This window comes from Nicotiana sylvestris, chromosome 8 (assembly GCF_000393655.2).
Source record: "Nicotiana sylvestris chromosome 8, ASM39365v2, whole genome shotgun sequence".
NCBI classification, from domain to species: Eukaryota; Viridiplantae; Streptophyta; class Magnoliopsida; order Solanales; family Solanaceae; genus Nicotiana; species Nicotiana sylvestris.
Genome location: NC_091064.1, coordinates 197,252,996 through 197,271,544, shown reverse-complemented (window position 1 = coordinate 197,271,544; position 18,549 = coordinate 197,252,996). Strand labels below are relative to the sequence as shown.

The 18,549-nt window shown below is 40.3% G+C and overlaps 2 protein-coding genes across 2 annotated transcripts; one reads left to right on the top strand and one right to left on the bottom strand.

Moving 5' to 3' along the window:
• The first annotated feature begins 248 nt into the window (after window positions 1–248).
• LOC138876214 (uncharacterized mitochondrial protein AtMg00810-like) lies at window positions 249–1,562 on the top strand. The gene has a single exon (XM_070155119.1). The coding sequence runs from the start codon at window positions 249–251 to the stop codon at window positions 1,560–1,562; it is 1,314 nt and encodes a 437-aa protein (XP_070011220.1).
• A 519-nt stretch (window positions 1,563–2,081) lies between these two features.
• Window positions 2,082–5,610, bottom strand: LOC104241648 (beta-amylase 3, chloroplastic-like). The gene is made up of 4 exons (XM_009796593.2): window positions 4,998–5,610; window positions 4,220–4,430; window positions 3,800–3,910; window positions 2,082–3,669 (listed from the first exon to the last, which is right to left on the bottom strand). Exons 1-4 carry the CDS (start codon window positions 5,531–5,533, stop codon window positions 2,878–2,880), a joined length of 1,650 nt encoding a protein of 549 aa, XP_009794895.2. The 5' UTR covers window positions 5,534–5,610; the 3' UTR covers window positions 2,082–2,877.
• Window positions 5,611–18,549: the final 12,939 nt, after the last annotated feature.

Below are 18,549 nucleotides of genomic sequence, written 5' to 3'. Positions count from 1 at the left end.
GATGAAGCTGTTACAGACAAAGGTGGAGACAAGCCATGGAGGAGGAGATCAAGTCAATAGAGAAGAACAACACTTGGGAGTTAACAACTCTTCCCAAGGGTCATCGAGCAATTGGAGTGAAATGGGTATACAAAATAAAGAAGAATGTTGATGGAGATGTGGAGAAATACAAGGCACGACTTGTGGCTAAAGGCTACAAGCAAAGGCAAGGCATTGACTATGAAGAAGTCTATGCACCTGTTGCCCGCATGGAGACAATTCGTTTGCTGATCTCTTTGGCGCCACAAATGAAGTGGAAGATACATCAACTAGATGTCAAGTCAGCCTTCTTGAATGACTATCTTGAAGAAGAAGTCTATGTTGAACAACCATTGGGCTTCGTGGTCAAAAACCATGAAGATAAAGTGTTGCGGTTGAATAAAGCTTTATATGGATTAAAGCAAGCCCCGCGAGCGTGGAATAGTTGCATCGACAAATATTTTCAAGACAATGGGTTTACTCGTTGTCTCCATGAATATGCTCTTTACCTTAAAGTTCATACTAATGGAGATATCTTACTTGTTTGTCTTTATGTTGATGATCTTATTTTCACGGGTAATAACCCAAGTTTGTTTGAAGCTTTCAAGAAAGATATGTCCCGTGAGTTCGAGATGACAGACGTAGGGCCCATGTCATATTACCTGGGCCTAGAAGTGAAGCAGATGGAGGATGGAATTTTTATCTCTCAAGAAAGCTATACAAAGGAGATATTGAAGAAGTTCAACATGCTCGATTGCAACCCCGTGAACACACCGATGGAAAGTGGGACAAAATTGTCCAAGTTTGATGAAGGAGAAAAAGTGGATCCCACATTCTTCAAAAGTCTTGTGGGAAGTTTGAGGTACTTGACTTGTACCAGGCCAGATATACTCTTTGCAGTTGGAGTAGTTAGCCGGTTCATGGAGGCTCCTACCTCTACTCACTTGAAGGTCACTAGAAGAATTCTTCGCTACCTAAAAGGTACGATTGACTTTGGGCTATTTTATTCTTCTTCTAGTGATTTCAGTCTTATGGGATTTTGTGATAGTGATTATGCGGGAGATATTGATGATAGAAAAAGTACAACTGGTTTTGTATTTTTCTTGGGTGATTGTGTTATTTCTTGGAGTTCAAAGAAACAGTCCATTGTTACTCTCTCGACTTGTGAAGCCGAATATATAGCAGCAACATCATGTACCTGTCATGCTATTTGGCTAAGAAGATTATTGAAGGAGCTCAATTTGCCACAAATGGAAGCTACAGAGATTTGTATTGATAACAAATCAGCACAGGCACTCGCGAAGAATCCAGTGTATCATGATCGAAGCAAGCATATAGATACAAGGTATCATTTCATCAGAGAGTGCATTGCGAAGAAGGAAGTCGAGCTCAAATATGTGAAGTCTCATGATCAAGTTGCAGATATCTTCACAAAGGCTCTCAAGTTTGAAGATTTTCAAAGATTGAGATCAAGACTTGGAATGAAGAAAAAAATCAAAATTAAGGGAGAGATTTGTGGAGTCCATACCTACTACATTGAATAAAAGAAAAAGAAAGAGGAGTGATTGACTCACCTACTACATTGAATAAAAGGAAGAGGAGTGATGGACGGAAGAAAAAAAAAACTTAAGATTTTTCAAGATTGGGCTGGAATTTGCACATTGATTAACCAATCAAATTGGTTTGGTTGGTGAAAATGTGCCTATAAATAGCAGGCTTCATTTCTCCTTTAAAATACACCAAAATAAGAGAGAAACAATAAAAGTTAGAGAGAGTAATCCACAGATTGTTGTCTGTGAGATAACTAGTGAGTGGTAATAATATTGTAGTGAGGTGTGTTAAGTAAAGAGTGTTATTTCTTTCAAAGTTGTAGTAGTCTCTTGACACTACTGAGTTGTAATATTATAGTGGTAATATTGCTACACTCGGATATTGTATTTTATATAGCTAAAATATTTGGTATCATTGTTACTCTCTTGTGTTATTATTATTTGCTGTGGATATTATTCCTGGGCGGGATTATTTATTTTATCCCAACATGAAGTACATAGGCTGTACACCATGTATAAGGCAAGTCGATATTGCTGTCAGTTGTGAATTTTTTTGTACAGTACCTGTTTCTTTTCCTTTGTTACAAAAACTCTCATGATCTTTAAATTTTCTTTAACGGCTGAGAAGACAACATAAGTGCTGACAAATATCATTAATGGGTGGACTTTGTTCAATAATCTTTTCAAATATTCATAAACATGGCTAAATATATATTGCTAAGAGGTCAAAAGTAATTTTGTGAGGGCTCTGAAGCCTGACTTTTCACCATATTGCTGATATGTTTGTAATCTTTCAGCATGCATGGATTGTTCTGTTAAATGATTATCTGCAAAGGATTGGGGTAGTGGTGATCTTCTCTGCTTGAAAATTGAACTAGTGATATGTTTATCAGACACTCAAGTAAGTTGCTCGCTGATAATTGATACCTCGAAGGAAGAAAGCAGAAATATTAACAGGAAAATGCATGTATAGGAAGCAATATTATTAGCTCCTTTATTACAATAATAAACGTGGAAGGCAGAAAATTATTGATTTGTACAAAGAAAAGAATATGCTCATTCAAATCCTTGTATGATGCTGTCTCATCATCCCAATGCCCCGGAGCTTCACAACCTCTGAACCAGAATGGGGAAGATTGACAGACGAAGCTTCTTTTTCTTGTCGTCTATAGTTTAGTTTCAGACACAGGCTCAAATTCTTGTGGACTCTTTTAGGTGCTATGAGTAATGGCACTTTAATACTTTTTGCCACTGTTCTCTGCTAACCTACAATGGGATGACCATATTACCTCTATACATATACATATCTTTACACTAGTGCTATCTCTTGAACTTTCATAGAATGAGTCTTTTTGATAAATCCTACATAGAGGTCTGCCCTGCTTGAGTCACACTCTGGACGTCTAGCATTTCGGCCTCCTTCTGACATGCTTTTCACGAATTGCCCTAAATTCTGCCAATTTTCTGGCTCAAACAAGCGTTTGTTCATTCTTAGGAATGTAAATGCGCTCAATGCATTTCCAGAATCTGACCTGCTTGTTGCCAAAACTTGAGAATATGCTCCACCATCATACCTCTCTAGAGCATTTTCTCCAGCAAGTTCTACTTCAGAAGTTCTAGTTGCTTTTTTTACTTGTCGAACTAAGCCTTCTGGTGAGCAATTTGCACTCTGGGGCTGTTCACCATCCCTCATTTCCATACATGTAAAGTTAAATACAACATGATGTTTCCCGAACATACGTGCAATAGGTAGATACCCATTTGTGTCTCTCGTATTGTAGTATCCTGCTGTTAGCTCTGCAGCATGTGATCTAGTATTGTAATGCCAATGAATCCCAGCTACCTTTCCAGATAGTTTAGCCCCAGTTCCTTGGTATATACTTTCTGCTGCTCCTAGGATCCTGTCGCCATGCTCCAGTAGCTTTCCTGAATACCACTCTAGGAAGAATTTTCCATATTCACTGTTCCATGTTCCATCATTTTGGAAAAATCCAGTATCCTCAGGAAATTGGTTGTACTTTCCTGAGTCATGAGGCCCTCCCTGGCCCCAGTCATCCTTTCCTGCCGCCTTGGCAGATGCTGCCAATGAAGCTCTCATGTACTGTGTTGACAAAAAAGAAGTTAGTTTATTTTTTCCAGCTTCTGAAGGTCTTTCTATTTTTTTCTGAGATTTACTTATGTAAGGAAAAACGATTTTATTAATATCTCTGACAATAGATGCAAAAAGTTACCTTGTCATAGTTCTGGAATTCTCCAATTCCAGGAAATCTCCAAGTACCATTGCTTTCCGGATAGGATGGATATCTTAGCTCCCCACACGGACCCAATCCCACTTGAATCTCCTGTAGAAGAAAATAGAATGTCAATTTCAAGTTTTCCTACCATTTTAGCTTGGAAAATATAATAGGAGTATAACACCCAAGGGTGTGGCCTAGTGGCCAATGAAATATTTTGAGAACCATGAGGTTTCAGATTCAAATCCTAGCGGAGATAAAAACACTAGGTTATCTTTTGCATGCTGTGTGTTTATTTTTCTAAAGCTTGTGCTTGTTCTTTTCAGTTACTGTTGCTTTAGAGTTTGGTAGATTAGTAGGAAGTCTCCTATTGAAGTAAATAATATTGGTTATGTGATTGTATAGCAGAAGTCTTACCACTATGACATCTCCCAAGTAATCGTTGAATCTTTCTCTGAAGCTCCTCATATAGTCAGCGTATACCTGAATGGGTGTCCTTCCATTGAGTACTGGTAACATATCACAACCTAAGGAAATATACTCTGGATTTCTCCTGCCTGATCTATCTGTGTAGACGAGATCTGGATTCTTCCCGATATCTTCAAGTACCCACGGAGGTAGGGGAATACTGCAAAATTCACTACAATTTTTAGCGACAGTTTGATTTCTTCTAGAACTATGATTCTGAATAGCGAGAAGAAATTCCAGTTTCACTTGAAGTATTCACTTGTAAGCTATTAAGTATTACTTTGGATTGCAGCAGACTGTCTTTTGCCAAAGATTATAATTTTGTTAACCATTTCATGCAAGGACTGAGAACTTGAAGAAAGCTGAGATTCTATAGGGGTATTGGATTATTTGAGAAAAATAATAATTGTCTATTCCCTTTAAAAGCTTTGGGAAACACTACTAAGATGACAGGAATTGCCTTACTGGTGTTGTGATTTGTGAATATGAGAACAGAAATGGTAAACTTCCTAGTTTATCATAACCTAACTAGATATTTCATGATCTATGCAAATAATGGTGTATTACTACAGTAGATTGTTGGGGTTGAAGATTTACTCTCTCTATAATACTAGCAGCTTATTAGAGCCAAATGGAAATAGAGCAGAATACAGATTGTGATAAAGCCAGATATGGTGTAATTGAATATTTATTCAAGCATAATACATAAACTGCATTTTATTAGTACCTGCAAGAGTCTCCAACATTTCCACCACACTGGTGAAAAGACATGACAACTTGAAGTTTCAAGCCATGTTCTTTACACATCTTGACAAGCTCAGCATAACCTTCCCAGTTATACTTATGGGGTCCATCTTTTTCAACCAAACCCCACCAAGCATCCACCATTACTCCTTCAACTCCAGCACTTCTCAAGGCAATCAAACTCGCATTCATCAATCGCGGCTTGTTCAATTTCCCTCCCATGGTTACGGTATCAAGTGGCAGCATCACAAAAACAGGTACTGCTGTACTGTTATTGCTGTGAGTAGTTGTTAGCACATGAAGTTTTTCTCTTTTCTCATTTTTCCTCCCTTCTATGGGATTACCGATAACTCTCTCATGAGAGAGGTGAGCTTCTTGCATGGAACTCTTTGTTATGAGAAGGCAAGATGGCTTCGTTTGTGCAAACGAAACCATGCCTAAGAAATCATCAGGTGTTTTAATACCTTTGGTTTCTTTTATATTGATAAAAGAAGTTGAAGAATGAACTGCTAAAGTCATTTGTTTTTTTTTAAAATAGAAAATGTAAGACTTGCTGTTTTTGATAATAGAAGATGTAAGAATTGATGAAGTTGTGGTTGTATACTTGCATATTTATAAAGCAAGATCCTGAAGGTTTCAGGTGCATGATTCATAAAGGAGACAAATTTGGTGGGCTCTATTTAGATATTCCAAAAAAGGTGCAAAGTTTTAAAACAAGTCGGCATACTTTTTCAAGGTCTGTATTCTACTTAACGTGGTGACACATACATGATATAACTGCATTTTATTAACCGTTGTGTCCTCAATAATATAACACATAAACGTTGCCGACGCTAATGAGGAATGATGGCAAAAAAGGAAAAAAAATAGAAATCCATTTAAATGTGAAATAAATATTATCAATTATACTAGTATTTAACATTGGAGCGGACTTATTGTAAAATTAGTTTTTCTTTCTTCTGTTTTCAGCTGTTAAAAGAGATGAGAGAAAGATATTTTACCTGATATATCAGATCATAATTTTATAAGATTATTATTCTATTAAATTAGGGAGAAATTCAAAAATAGCTAGATTTACGATTGATCGTTCAAAAATAACTCAGTTTCAAAAGTAATCGAAATTTAGCCACTTTAGATAAATCTGAGCGAAAACACTGTTCAAAATCCGGAAAATACGCCAGTATATTATATTGGAGTTCCAGCATAAGTATGCTTGAACTCCAGCATATTATACTGGAGTTCCAGGATAAGTATACTGGAACTCCAGCATAATATGATGGAGTTCAACATAAGTACACTAGAACTCCAGCATAATATACTGGAGTTCCAGCAAGTATAATTGTCCAGTATAATATAGTTTGGAGCATCGGTGCTCCAGTCTCCAGTATATTATACTGGAGTCAGCAAAGTATGCCGGTCCAGCATAATATGCTGGAGTTCATGCACAGGTGCACCGAACTCCAGTATATTATGCTGGACCGGTCTCTATTGCAGCAAAATGTGGTTATTTTTCATTGACTTCGTAAACGCTGGCTATTTTTGAACGACCAGTCCGAAAATTGGCTATACCGTGCTATTTTTACATTAAATTATCCGTGCATCGCGTGGGTTCTAACATTAGTTGTCCATAATAATTCACTAATCACTTGAAAAACAAGGTAGACATATGCTACAACATGTAAATCTATGTTAATTGTGTAAAAATTATTTACGTTATCTGTATATAAGTTAATTCCTTGAAAATATAATAGTAACCCATGTCGCATGTCTAATATTTTGAGGTAGTTGCCAGGTTTTTTTACTTGTTTATTCCAGATCTGATTGAGAATACTTATAGAAACATTAGAAAATTGCAATACTGGCAGAAAAACATGAAAAGAAGTCCTCTTTTTATTATTTAAAAGTAAATATGAAAAGATGAATGAATTCCTCTCCAGTCCTCTGGAGGTTCATTATTTGCAAAAAAGGGTGGCCACGAAAATTTTAGATATTTCTAAGATGTTAAATTTCAAGATATTTCTCAAGTTTCAGTTACTTGTACACCTTCTTGGACTGAGCAATGCCAATAAGGTATGAAGGCAATGTAACATAGTCAAATGAATAATGGGAGAAAGTGAAGTCTCTGTCTTCTTTCCGCACTAAATTCTCAGCCATATTTGTGGTGGTAAAATCAATGAGTGGTTCTGTTTTGCAAAAATAGTGCAACCCCCACAAAACTTAACCGCGTGGCCTATAACTAAAAACTAGAGGGGTCAAATGGGCGGATTGAGCTGATTTTGGGCGAGATAAAATGGATTGAGATTGACCCGCCCAAAATTGGGCTGAAATGGTTTAAGTCAAGATGGGCTAAAACTTGGGTCATAGTCCAACCACGCAACTCTTGCCGAGCTTTAATTAATGTGTATTATTTTCTTATGAATTCCTTAATTGTTAAATAAGACTTTTTATTTAATTTTGTTATAGTTATATATAACATATCAAACAAAAAAGAATTATTTTAAAGATATTTTAGCAAAATTACCCGTGAATCAATTTGGGCTAAAAATCAAGGCAACTTTAGACGGGCTGAGTATAGATTAGTTGAGTTAAACAAATGGGCGGGTCAATGACCGGCCCAATCTTGGACGGATTAGGCGGATTAAATGAGATTGAGCTTAAATTGTCACCCCTATTAAAAACAAGGGAGAAATATAAAAATAGCCAGATGTACAAGTGGTCATTAAATAGCCACAGTTTCAAAAGTAATCGAAATTTAGCCATTTTTCGTGTAAGGATAAATCTGAATGAAAACACTATTCAAAACTCGAAAAATACTCCAGCATAATATACTGGAGTTCCAACATAAGTATACTGGAACTCCAATATATTATAATGATGTTCCAGCATAAGTATACTAGAACTCCAGCGTATTAGAATGGAGTTCCAGCATAAGTATACTAGAACCTCAGCATATTATAATGGAGTTCCAGCATAAGTATACTGGAGTTCCAGCATAAGTATACTGGAACTCCAGCATAATATACTGGAGTTCTAGTATAATATACCGGTCCAGTATAATATGCTAGAAGTTCATACACAGGTGCTCCAATCTCCAGTATATTATGCTGGAACTTTCCGCGTGTTGGAGTTCCAACATAATATGCTGGAAGTTCATACACAGATGCACCGATCTCCAGTATATTATGTTGGATCGGTCCCTGTTGCAGCAAAATAGTGGCTATTTTTCAATGACTTCGTAAACACTGGCTATTTTTGAACGATCAATCCGAAAACTGACTAGCCCGTGCTATTTTAACTAAAAACAAGGCTTGCTCTTCATTTATACGTGGATATACCCAAAAGAATCTTCATTTTTCCCTTATATTCCACTGTTTTGTTAATGTAATTTATTCGAGGAGTGAAGAAATGAAAGGGTTTAATGAAGAAGTTAAAGCATATGTGGTTATAAGTATAGTCTTTACTTTCCTTTTCTTGAAATTTCATTTCTTTTCCTTCTCAAGAATAATTACAGACTCAGAGATAACTACTCCTCTTGATCCACAATTACACACTTCTGATTTATTCTCAAGCAATTTTTTTTTTTTTTTTTTTGGGAATTTGAGCAATGGTGTCATGATGGCTTAGTAGTGTTTTAAGATTTTTGCAGTTTGCAAAATTTTTGAAGTCTGTAAAAGGGATACTTGGAAGCAATGAAGAAAAAGATTGGGAAAACTATCCAAAGTGTCGCTTCATAAATAATTTTAACCAAAACTAGCCCAAAATAAAATATCTATCAAAATAGTCCAAATATCATTTTGTAACACAAGTCTATTTTGCTAAAACACAAAGGTAGTTCAAACTTTTTGATACATTGGACTTGAGTAATATTGCAATGTTTTAATTCATTTAAGTTTGAATTCCGAGAATAAAGCACCTTAATTAGTTTTAGAAATCACTAAACGTTAGTTTGTTGGATTGAGTCGAAAGATTAAACTGAAAGCTCCATGGACAGCCATTGAAGCTTGTTTAAGATTGTTCGACCAAAAAATTTTAAGCTCTTTTTGTTGAATCAATTTAATAAATAGACAAAGGGTGAATCCAAGTTAAAAGTAATAAATCCCAGATCTAAAGTTCAGCAACTTGGAGGGTACAGGACCGTGCTCAAATCAATGAATGCTAAGTTAATGCTCAATGACTGTTAATAAATATGAGGATGAAAACATGCAATATATGTGACAAATGACATTAAATGTAATAAGAAGGAATTTGTCACCCAAGTGTTAAATGGGATGGATGATTCCTTCTTCTAGCTATAGCATGTGACATCAGACTTATGAGAATAAATAACGTGTTCTCGGATCTTGTGAATAAAAGAGGAATGTTTTGTAATGGAATCAAATAGAGGAGACACGATAGGTTTTTTTGTATATTCTTGATAGTCAATTTTTTACAAGGTGATCTTTCATAAAAGTTCCCTTCTCCCTTTTGTTTATTCTCTCTTCCTATTTATAAGGAATATCTCTAGAAAATCCTAAAAAATTATAATATGGGAGATTATTCAATGGAATATTCCTATTCATAATCCTAGGAATATTATAACAGTTGCAACTGTTTGTTCTCTACTCGACCTCGGCGCTGGTCTCTCTCTCTGAGTGACTCCTCGCCACTGGACCATGCTTGATTTTGACCTCGACCTCAGCTCGCCCGCCTGCATTCGCTAAACTAGACTTAATTTTTACCCATACAGTTAGTCCCTCCGCTTATTGAGGTCGTCCTCTTGGGAGTACTCGTTGAGTGAATTTTATCTATATCTAATCACAAGACATTCCGCCGTGACGAACGAGCGGAATTAGTCGATGTCACATTGATGACGGATCAGCTCAAAGGTTGTGGATGGCGTGGCTAGTCATAGGATGATGTCATGGCCACATACGTCATTATTACGCATCTTTCCGATGCAATGCATCGTTTTCTGTGCCTTTGTTGCTTCGATTTTAGTGTCCATGGCAGTTTCTTGCATCGATCTGGGTGCCTCAATATCTTATAAATAGGGGAAGGGAGATTAGAAAAATGAAACTTTTCGCACTTCTTCTGCTTTTTCTCTAGCCCCTGCTTCCGATTTCCTTCTGCTTTTCATCTCTAGCTTACGGTTTCTTTTTCCGTTGATACTCTCCTTTCGGCTCTACTATATACACGTCACTGCAGAAATGACACATTTCCCTCATACTTCTGACATAGTCTCGGATGCCACCCTTTTATCGGTAGCTATGCCTTCCTATAGTGGTGAACCTACAGTTGCGGAAGACGAAAGTTTTCCCACCATGGAGGAGATAGTTCCTCGGAACCCGTCGGTCAAAAATGACTTTCAGAAAAAACCTGCCCCTGCTCCTGAGCAGGTACTATCAGTCATGGGGTCAAAGCAAATATCTGACCTGCGGTCTAAATTCTGTATTCCTGCTCACGTCGATATTTTTTCGGCGAGGAACGACTCAATACAAGTTCACCGGCCTAGGTATTGCGCTTCCTACCAATACCCATTTTTGGTGGGTTACTCTCTTCCTCTCCCCTCACTAGCTGAGGAGTTCTGCCGCTTTTATGGTGTCTGCCCGACACAATTTTTCCATTACCTATACAAAGTTTTTTTGATACGGCAAAGTTCACAAAGTTGGCTAGCTGTGAAGTCTTCATCTGTCATCTGTTGCATCTCTTCTCGCATAATTTCTACCGAGGCACGCTGATTCATCTTCGCCAATGTGAAACCAAAGGATTGGTGACAGGGATGGATAAAAAGGCGAACCGCCGGTTCTGGTGCAATTACTTCTTCGTCAGGACCAAACACGTAGTAACGAACCCAGTCGGGTTCCCTGAGCAGTGGAACTTCAATCGTAAGGGTCTTTTACCATCACATATATTTTGTTTACCCCCCCTCCTTTTGTTTCTGATTTGCTCATGTCTTTCTACTTTTAGCTGGTAGGCGTCTACCTTCCTTGGTACCTGATATCGAAGACTGGGTAACCGCGTCTTACCTCATACTGTGGGAATTCGTGACTGGACGTCCTTTAACAAGCGATTCGGTCCCAAGCCTTTGACTAGTGAGTCTGATTCCCATTTTAAAGACCCTTTCGTTTTCTTTATAGCTTACCACCGTCTTGTCATCATTTTTTGTTAAACATAATTTTCTTTTTGTGCCAGGTCGGCGAGCTTCCAAGAAGGCGAAGGCTCCAGTGCCCGCATTCCGCCAGGCAGTCGCTTTGGATGGAATGCAATTCATACTGGCTGAGTCTGTACAAGTGGGTCAAACTTTAGCTCTGTCGTTGGGTGATTCCACCTCGCAGGCAGTCGTTTTGTCGGCTGAGACCTCTAATTACCACGATCTGCACCTAATTAATGAGTCGTCTCATGACGAGGTGGATGCGATACCGAGGAAAAAGCAGAGGATGGAGACTGGAAGGGTCGGTGCTGCTGATACCAAATCGGAAAGGCCCATTGTTTTGTATGCGGAGGCAGCGCCCTTACTGGGCATTGATGCTGCTCCCATGCTGGCTATCTCCATAGAGGAAAGGCCTTCAGAGGTTGAGGGGACCTTCGACAGAGGGGAGCTTGTACGAATAGCTGGGGTCGGCTCATCATCAGCGGACGAAGGGATAAAACCATCCTCGTAGAAGATGATGGGTCGGGCTCCGATATTGATCCTGAGAAGGTATGGGCTTTTGAGGAGAGGTTTACCCGAGTGGAGATAAAGACGGAGGGGCCTGATCGGTATATAGTCATCCCTGTAGATTATGACCTCTTGGCCAATTCGGAATAGGCGATGCCGGCCTTCGCTCCTCTGTGTGCAGATTCTGAGAACAGGATGCTGCAGACGTTGAAGGATGCGGATCTGTTGTTGGTATATTTGGCATGTCCTTGAGAGTAAGTTTGCTTTTCCTATGTTAGGTTAGTTTATTTCGTATGTGTAATTTACTTCCGCTGACTTGTCTTCATTTGCGTGTCAGACCCTCATTATGGAGATTGAGCATGATCGACGGGAAGAGCGTAGGACGGCCCTTTTCAAGAAGATAATATCCAAGTACAGAGAGTATCGTTCTAAGCACCGAACGCTAGTCGACTTGCTTATCCAGGACGACCAATTTCAGATGCTTCGCGACGGGCTCAAGCAGAAGGATGAGGAGCTGAGAGAGAAGGATGAAGAGCTTATAAGGGCCATTGGCAGGTGCAACATGCTTGAGGGGGCGCTAAGGGATAAGGAGGATGAGCTCGAGGTAAGCAAGGGAGTGATGGCCAAAACCACTGGCCTTCAGGCGCAGGTGGCATCTTTAAGGGTTGAACTCGGGCTGAGCAAAGCTAGGGCCGTCAACTTGAGGGGTGATTTGAGCACCAGGGTCAAAGAGTTGGGCCGAGCTGAGAAAGCAAGAATGACCGCTGTGGCGGAGGCGTCAGCCCTAGGGGGCGCCCATCGTGTTTGCAGGTTTGAGCGAGCTAATGAGGCGGAAACTTCGGTGCTCAAGGAGGCAAGGTTTGAGGAGATGATTGGGTTTTAAAGCTGGAGCTGTCTGAGCTGAATGAGCAGGTTATCGCCCTAAGAGCCGAGAAGGCGCAAATGCAGGCCCAGCTGTCTACTTCTCATACTTCTACTGCTCTCGGTGTGTTGCGGGAGTTGTATGAAATGTGGATTCATGCTGAGGCCCAACTTGACATATACAGGTCTTTGAAGACGGCTGGGAAGATTTCCGAGGAAAAATTTGAGGATGTTCGTGTCAAGGCTCATGCAGCTCGTGATGCATGTGGTTATGATCCCGGTACGCCCGGAGGAGAAGATGATGAAGACGCCTTAGATGGGCTTGCCTCCGACCCTTGGTATGACAATGATTATGTCGGTGACGTTAGTGATAGGAGGGATGATGCAGCGTGAAGTCTTTGTACTTGGTTTTTGCTTTTTTGTTTTTTGCTATTTTTTGTGGGGGAGTCTTTCCAGCCCTTTGAAAAAATGTATTGGAATGGAATGATTGAAATGGAACAGTTGTCTTTTGCTGTGTATTTCTAGCTCTTCTTTCTTTTTTCTTTCCCGTAAGTGTTTTTTTGTGAGAAAGTCCCTGACTTTTAGTCGGTTGGATGTAAGTTGATTCGAACGAGATTGAATGTAAGTTAATTCGAGCGAGGTCGAATGTTGATCGATTCAAACGAGGTCGAATGTAGGTCGATTCGAACGAGGTCAAATGTAGATCAATTCGAACGAGGTCAAATGTAGATCAATTCGAATAAGGTCAATTGTATGTCGATTCGAATGAGGTCAAGTGTAAGTTAATTCGAGATAGATCGAATGTAGATCGATTCAAACGAGGTCGAATGTAGATCGATTCGAACGAGGTCGAATGTATATCAATTCGAATGAGGTCAAATGTAAGTTAATTCGCGTGTGGTCGAATGTAGATTGATTCGAACAAGGTCGAATGTATATCAATTCGAATAAGGTCGAATGTACATTTCCTTTGCATTGGTGTGATGTGTAAATTTGGTGGAGTTGTGTAAGAATGTCATACTGCTTTGTTTATTCATTGGAGAATATTACATATTTCTTTTTGGTCTGTACATACATTCGATGAGTCCCAATTTATCTAGTCCCTTCATCGCTGGACCTAGAAAAGTAGTCGATAGGCGGGGCAATGAACTTAATACCTAAACTTAGAGATGCCCCCTTCGTCGCATCATTAAAACCTCCCCGAGAAAACCCAATTGGGACAAAACTCGGGTGAGGGAAAAAAAGTACAACTTGGAGGATGTCCATCTTCAGAAGTTGAAGTATTTGAGGTGGGCGACGTTCCAATTGTTTGGTCGTAGTTTTCCCTCCATTGTTTGTAGTTGGAATGACCCTTTGTTTATTGTTGCCATGATTTTGTATGGTCTGTCCAATTGGTTCCCAGTTTTCCTTCCCATGGGTCTTTGCTCGCTTGTGTTTTGGCTTTGAGTATATAGTCCCCTACTTTGAGTGGCCTGACTTTGGATTTTTTGTTGTAGCACCATTCTACTTGCTGTTTTTGAGTTATCATTCTTATATAGGCCATGCCTCTTTGCTCATCTGTTTCGGCGAGGTCTCATCGTTACTTGGTCCGCTCTCGTTGGAGTATATCAAACTTGGTTCCCTGACTTCAACTAGTATCACTGTGTCAGTCCCATAGACTAGTGAATATGGCATTTCTCCTATGCTTGTTTTTGGCATGGTGCAGTATGCCCATAGCACTTTCGGTAGCAGTTCCGGCCACAGTCTCTTGGCGTCCTCAAGCTTCTTCTTCATGATGTTCAGTATTGTTTTGTTGGAGGACTCCGCCCGACCGTTGCCTGCGGGATGATATGGCATGGAGAGTATTCGATTGATGCGCCATTTCTCGAAGAATTCAGCGGTATTTTTCCGGTGAATTGGGGTCCATTGTCACAACTGATTTCTTTGGGGATGCCGAAGCGACATATGATGTTCCTCCATATGAATGTGATAACTTCTTGTTCGTGTATTCGGGCGAATGCACCTGCTTCTACCCATTTTGGAAAAAGAAGTCAGTTAAACCAAAAGAAATCGTATATTGCCTTGTCCTGCTGGAAGGGGTCCGACGATGTCCATCCCCCATTTGATGAATGGCCAAGGCGATGTGACAGAGTGGAGGTGCTCGCCCGCCTGGTGGATCATTGGAGTGTATTTTTGGCATTATTCACACTTTCTAACGAAGTCGGCGACTTCCTTTTTCATGGTGGGCCAGTAATAGCCTTCCCGTATGAGGCATATAACGAGGGCTTAATTACCGGTATGTGCTCCATAGTGGCCTTCGTGTACTTCTTCGAGGACGCGCCTAGTTTGGTTTGGTCCTAGGTACTTCTCCAAGGGACCGCCAAATGTTCTTTTGTACAGCTCATGGTTGATGATTTTGTATCGGTTCGCCTACATTCGAAGCTTCTTGCCTTCTTTTTTGTCAGGTGGGAGCACTCCATCCTGCATATATGACATAATACAGTTGCGCTAGTCCCAAGTCAAGTTTATAGTGCATACCTCAATTTGGTCTATCGATGAACGGAGGAGGGTGACCACTTTTTCTTTTTCGCTTATGTTTTTGGTGGCTGCTGCTAATTTGGCAAGGCCGTCTGCTTCAATGTTTTGTGCTCGGGGTATCTGGTCGAGTTGGCACTCGTCGAACTCGGGCAATAGCTTATGAATTTCTGCCTGATATTTTTGTAGCCTTTGTTCTTTGATTTGGAAAGTCCCTGTGATTTGGTTGACGACGAGTTGTGAGTCACAACGGAGGATGACTCGTTGTGATCCATACTTGAGAGCTAGTTTTAGTCCTGTAACTACGGCCTCATACTCGGCCTCATTGTTAGTCATGTCGGGACACCGTATCGACTGGCAGATGACTTTGCCTGTTGGGACCTCGAGTCCCTGTCCAGATCCTGCTGCGTTGGAGGCACCATCGGTGTATAGGACCCATAGGTCGGGTAACTTGGGGAGGTACGGGCGGCTTCCTGCTCGGTCTCAAGCAGTATTTTGGCGCTGAAGTCGGCGAGTACTTGCGATCTTTTTGTTATTTGCGGCTGATATGTTATATCGTGCTTGCTTAATTCGATGGCCCACTTGGTCAATCTACCCGATGACTCGGGTTTATGAAAGATTCTTATTAGGGGGAAGGTCATGACCACCGAGATGGGGTGGCATTGGAAATAAGGTCTCAGCTTTCGTGAAGCTACGACTAATGCCGAGGCCAATTTTTCGAGGTGGAGATACCTAGTTTCGGCATCGACCAGGGTTTTACTAATGCAATAAATTGGACTTTGTGTACCTTTGTTTTCACGGACCAAGACTGCGCTTACTGCGATGTCGGATATGACCAAGTAGATTAAGAGACATTCGCCTGGTTCTGCCTTGGCGAGTAATGGGGGCGAGGACAAGTATGCCTTTAATTTTCTTAGGGCATTGATGCATTTGGGATTCCACTGGAGTCCATTGTCCTTTTTGAGTACGTTGAAGAATTTGTGGCATCTATCAGAGGATCATGAGACGAACCTCGACAAGGCGGCTATACGACTGGTCAGCTTCTGCACCTGTTTCTTGCTGGTCAAAATTTCAGGTATTCCCTCTATAGTCTTGATTTGGTCAGGATTGATTTCGATGCCTCTCTGCGACACCAAAAAACTAAGAAACTTTCCCGAGGTCACACCGAAAGCACACTTCTCGGGGTTCAGCTTCATGTCATATCGTCTAAGTATGTCGAAGGCTTCCCTCAAGTGGTCGATGTGGTCCTCTTTTCTTTTTGATTTGACTAACATGTTGTATATATATACTTCCATTATGTTGCCAAGTTGCTTTTTGAACATCTTGGTGACCAGCTGTCACACCTCCTTTTTCCGCACGCGCGAGGGTGCAAGGGAGTTTTTTCCAATTAAAGGACAATCGAAACGGGATTGGTTTATTTATTTCAGAGTCGTCACTTGGGAGATTTAGGGTGTCCCAAGTCACTAATTTTAATCCCGAATCGAGGAAATGAATGACTCCATATTACAGTCTGCGTACCAGAAATCCGGATAAGGAATTCTGTTAACCCGGGAGAAGGTGTTAGGCATTCCCGAGTTCCGTGGTTCTAGCACGGTCGCTCAACTGTTATATTTGGCTTGATTATCTGATTTTATACGAATATGAACTTATGTGCAAATTTTAACTTTTAACCGCTTTATTATTATTGTTTTTACAAGAATGTGAACATCGCTTAAAACACGTCTTTGGACTGCGTCACATGAAATGCACCCACAATCCGGAACGCATTTTATTTGATGTTTTGAGATTTGGATTTGGGTCACATGAAATGCACACCCGAGTTTAAGAAAGTAGATTATTAAACACGCGCCTAAAGAGACTATCGTGTTATTATTTTGGGAAGGTCACGAAATTCGCTAAGCGGCCCTCCTGAATTCTAAGTAAATTTAAAACAAGTATTTACTGAGGGCCCCGCAATTTGCATTTTTTGTTTGTCGAGGCTCGTCCCATTTATTATTTTAAAAAATTGAATTTGCAACGTCATAGAAATGCATCTCAGACCACGTCACAGTCAATGTACCCGTGATTAGAGACACATTTCGATTTCGTTGAGATTTGGATTTGGGTCACATAAATGTGCACCCGAGTTTAGGGAGATAACATTATTAAAGGCGCGCCTAAAGCAACTAGCGCATTATTATTTTTTGGGTAGGGCCGTGAAATTTGCTAAACGGCCCGTCCCGGAATCTAAGTATTTAATATATACATTTAGAGGGCCCTGCAATTTGTCCCTTTTATTTGGCGAGGCTCGTCTCATTTTACTTATTTTTTTTATTATTTATTTTTATTTTTATATTTTTAAAAGGATGCCATTTTATGCCTTTAACAATACTAAACCTTATAGCCTATTTACAACTGAAATCTCATAACTCGTTACAAATTTAATAAAAGGAATCTAGCAAAATGAGTGTTTTGGAAGTAATAACAACAAGTAATGCTAGTTTTGTCCGAATGAACTAAGCAAGGGAAAAGACGAACAAATTGACGTTAAACTGTGTCATAGAACAACTAACCCTACTTAATTAAATGATATCAAATAAACAAAAATACATAACACCAAAAATGAACAAAAACTCATATGGTGAAAACATAAGCAGAAAATTATCATACCAATTTCTATATTGCATTTTTGAACTTTTGACATAACATCTCCTTATTCAATGTTTGAGGTTTACTAACCTGAATAAACAAAAACGGATAGAGCCATGGACCAGTCCTCAACATTGACCTCAACGGATGACCTCGAACGGGAACCCATGGAAACAGTCATCAAAGCTCAAACGGAATAGCTCGCGTCATAAGCTCGAACGCGAACGGACGAAGAAGAAGATGATGACTGCTACTGGTTTTTTCGTGTGGTCCTTTGAACGTGAGGGGGCTGGAAGGAACTACTATATACTGGACGTGGAGATGGGGAAGGACACCAAGCTTCTGTTGGTGAAGCAGAAGAAACGCCACAACAGCTGGGATTGGGACGGAGAAGAAACGCAGTTGTCGCCTGAGATGGCGATACTGGTTCGTTGCGAGGGGTGAGGAGGCGGCCTGGGGTTATGGTCACCGGACTGCTTGGTTCAGCTGTGCGCAAGGAAGCAGCTATGACAGGTGGTTTGGGCAGGATGGTGCAGCAATGGTGGTGGTATTTTCGTCGTGAGGAAGACGATGGAGTTGGTGCTGGTTATGGCGTTTGGACGTAGGGTCAACGGACAGCGACGACGCAGCAACAACAATTGCTGCTCGACGGCTTTAATGGAGGTTCGCCGGAAAATGGTTTGACGGAGCTAGGAGTAGGAGGAGTGGTGATGGTTTCCGGCGTTGGTTTTGGACAGTGTCGACGGTTATGGGTGACGGACTGGTGGAGACGGGGTTTCGACTGGTTTTTCGGGGTAGGGTTCTAGGGCTTTTTCTTCTTCTTCTTTAGGAAGAAGAAGGGCTACAGTACCCAGCCAAAATATTTTCCAAGTCTGTCCGTTTTTTATTTTTTAAA

Excerpts from the sequence above, each read along its gene's own strand:
- LOC138876214 (XM_070155119.1), top strand. The coding sequence starts at position 249 with ATGGAGACAATTCGTTTGCTGATCTCTTTGGCGCCACAAATGAAGTGG.
- LOC104241648 (XM_009796593.2), bottom strand. The coding sequence starts at position 5,533 with ATGACTTTAGCAGTTCATTCTTCAACTTCTTTTATCAATATAAAAGAA. Across the intron at positions 3,911-4,219 it reads ACTTGGGAGATGTCATAGTG|GAGATTCAAGTGGGATTGGG; the intron begins GTAAGACTTCTG and ends TTTCTTCTACAG. Across the intron at positions 3,670-3,799 it reads AATTCCAGAACTATGACAAG|TACATGAGAGCTTCATTGGC; the intron begins GTAACTTTTTGC and ends TTGTCAACACAG.